Raw genomic sequence first — 786 nt, 5'->3', positions numbered from 1 at the left:
AAAGAACAAGCACAGATAGGATGTAATTATCTATTCCATTATGTGTATGGATTGGAAAGAAATTGTGATTGCCAGTGAATTCTTTTCATGTAAAGGATTAAGATTTAATTTAGTTTTTTAACCTAGACTACACCAGTATCATCATTTGATGCATTATTTAACTATTTTTACCTTTGTACTTATTTCATACAAAGTTTAATCAAGGACCTTAGGTATTCATCTCCTCAGTGCTGGACATCAACTCCATTCCAATGCCCTGTTCCCCTTCCAGATCCAGCGGGCGACAGAAGGCAAGGACTGGTTCTGGTACGTGGACAAGTCGGTGACGCTAGAGCTCCTGGAGACCCTGACAGCCGAGTTCCTGGCCATTCTGGACAAGTGCCCCAACCGGCTGAAGAAGATCATGAACTCCTCCCAGCACACAGACGACCGGAGCAAGAGCAGTCAGGGCGGTTCATCATCCTCATCCCTCTCGTCTTCACGGGCTGTAACGGGAGGTTCGTCATCATCTGTCCCATCATCCAGGAGTCATGATCATAACTCTCATAATAAATCAGGTCAGTCTCTCGTTTTTCTCCTACCTTTAAGCAGGTGAGATTAAGATGAAGTTTTCCTTTTCCTTAATCTGTGCTGACCACAGGGCAGGATTAAGGATGATTGTAGGTCCTGTCTTGTGATTAGATTATTTACATTAAACAGTGATGTTCTTAGAATCATAAGTTACAATTTGTAGGGTAGAATATCTATTGACTCCAAGGACAGTAGTATGACAGTTTCATTTTCTTG

General features: G+C 42.0%; 1 protein-coding gene across 1 annotated transcript in view; it reads left to right on the top strand.

Annotated features, from left to right (window-relative positions):
- Positions 1-786, top strand: part of LOC119594671 (cyclin-T2-like) — a gene marked incomplete in the record, with an annotated part of 20,280 nt that overhangs the window by 13,244 nt on the left and 6,250 nt on the right. Inside the window, 1 exon segment of the mRNA XM_037943727.1 lies at positions 272-557. Within this exon segment, the coding sequence (XP_037799655.1) occupies positions 272-557 (286 nt within the window).

The sequence above is a fragment of the Penaeus monodon genome, chromosome 34, assembly GCF_015228065.2.
Source record: "Penaeus monodon isolate SGIC_2016 chromosome 34, NSTDA_Pmon_1, whole genome shotgun sequence".
In the NCBI taxonomy this organism is placed as follows: Eukaryota; Metazoa; Arthropoda; class Malacostraca; order Decapoda; family Penaeidae; genus Penaeus; species Penaeus monodon.
The sequence above is the reverse complement of the archived record's forward strand: the minus strand, read 5'-3'. Positions and strand labels throughout refer to the sequence as shown.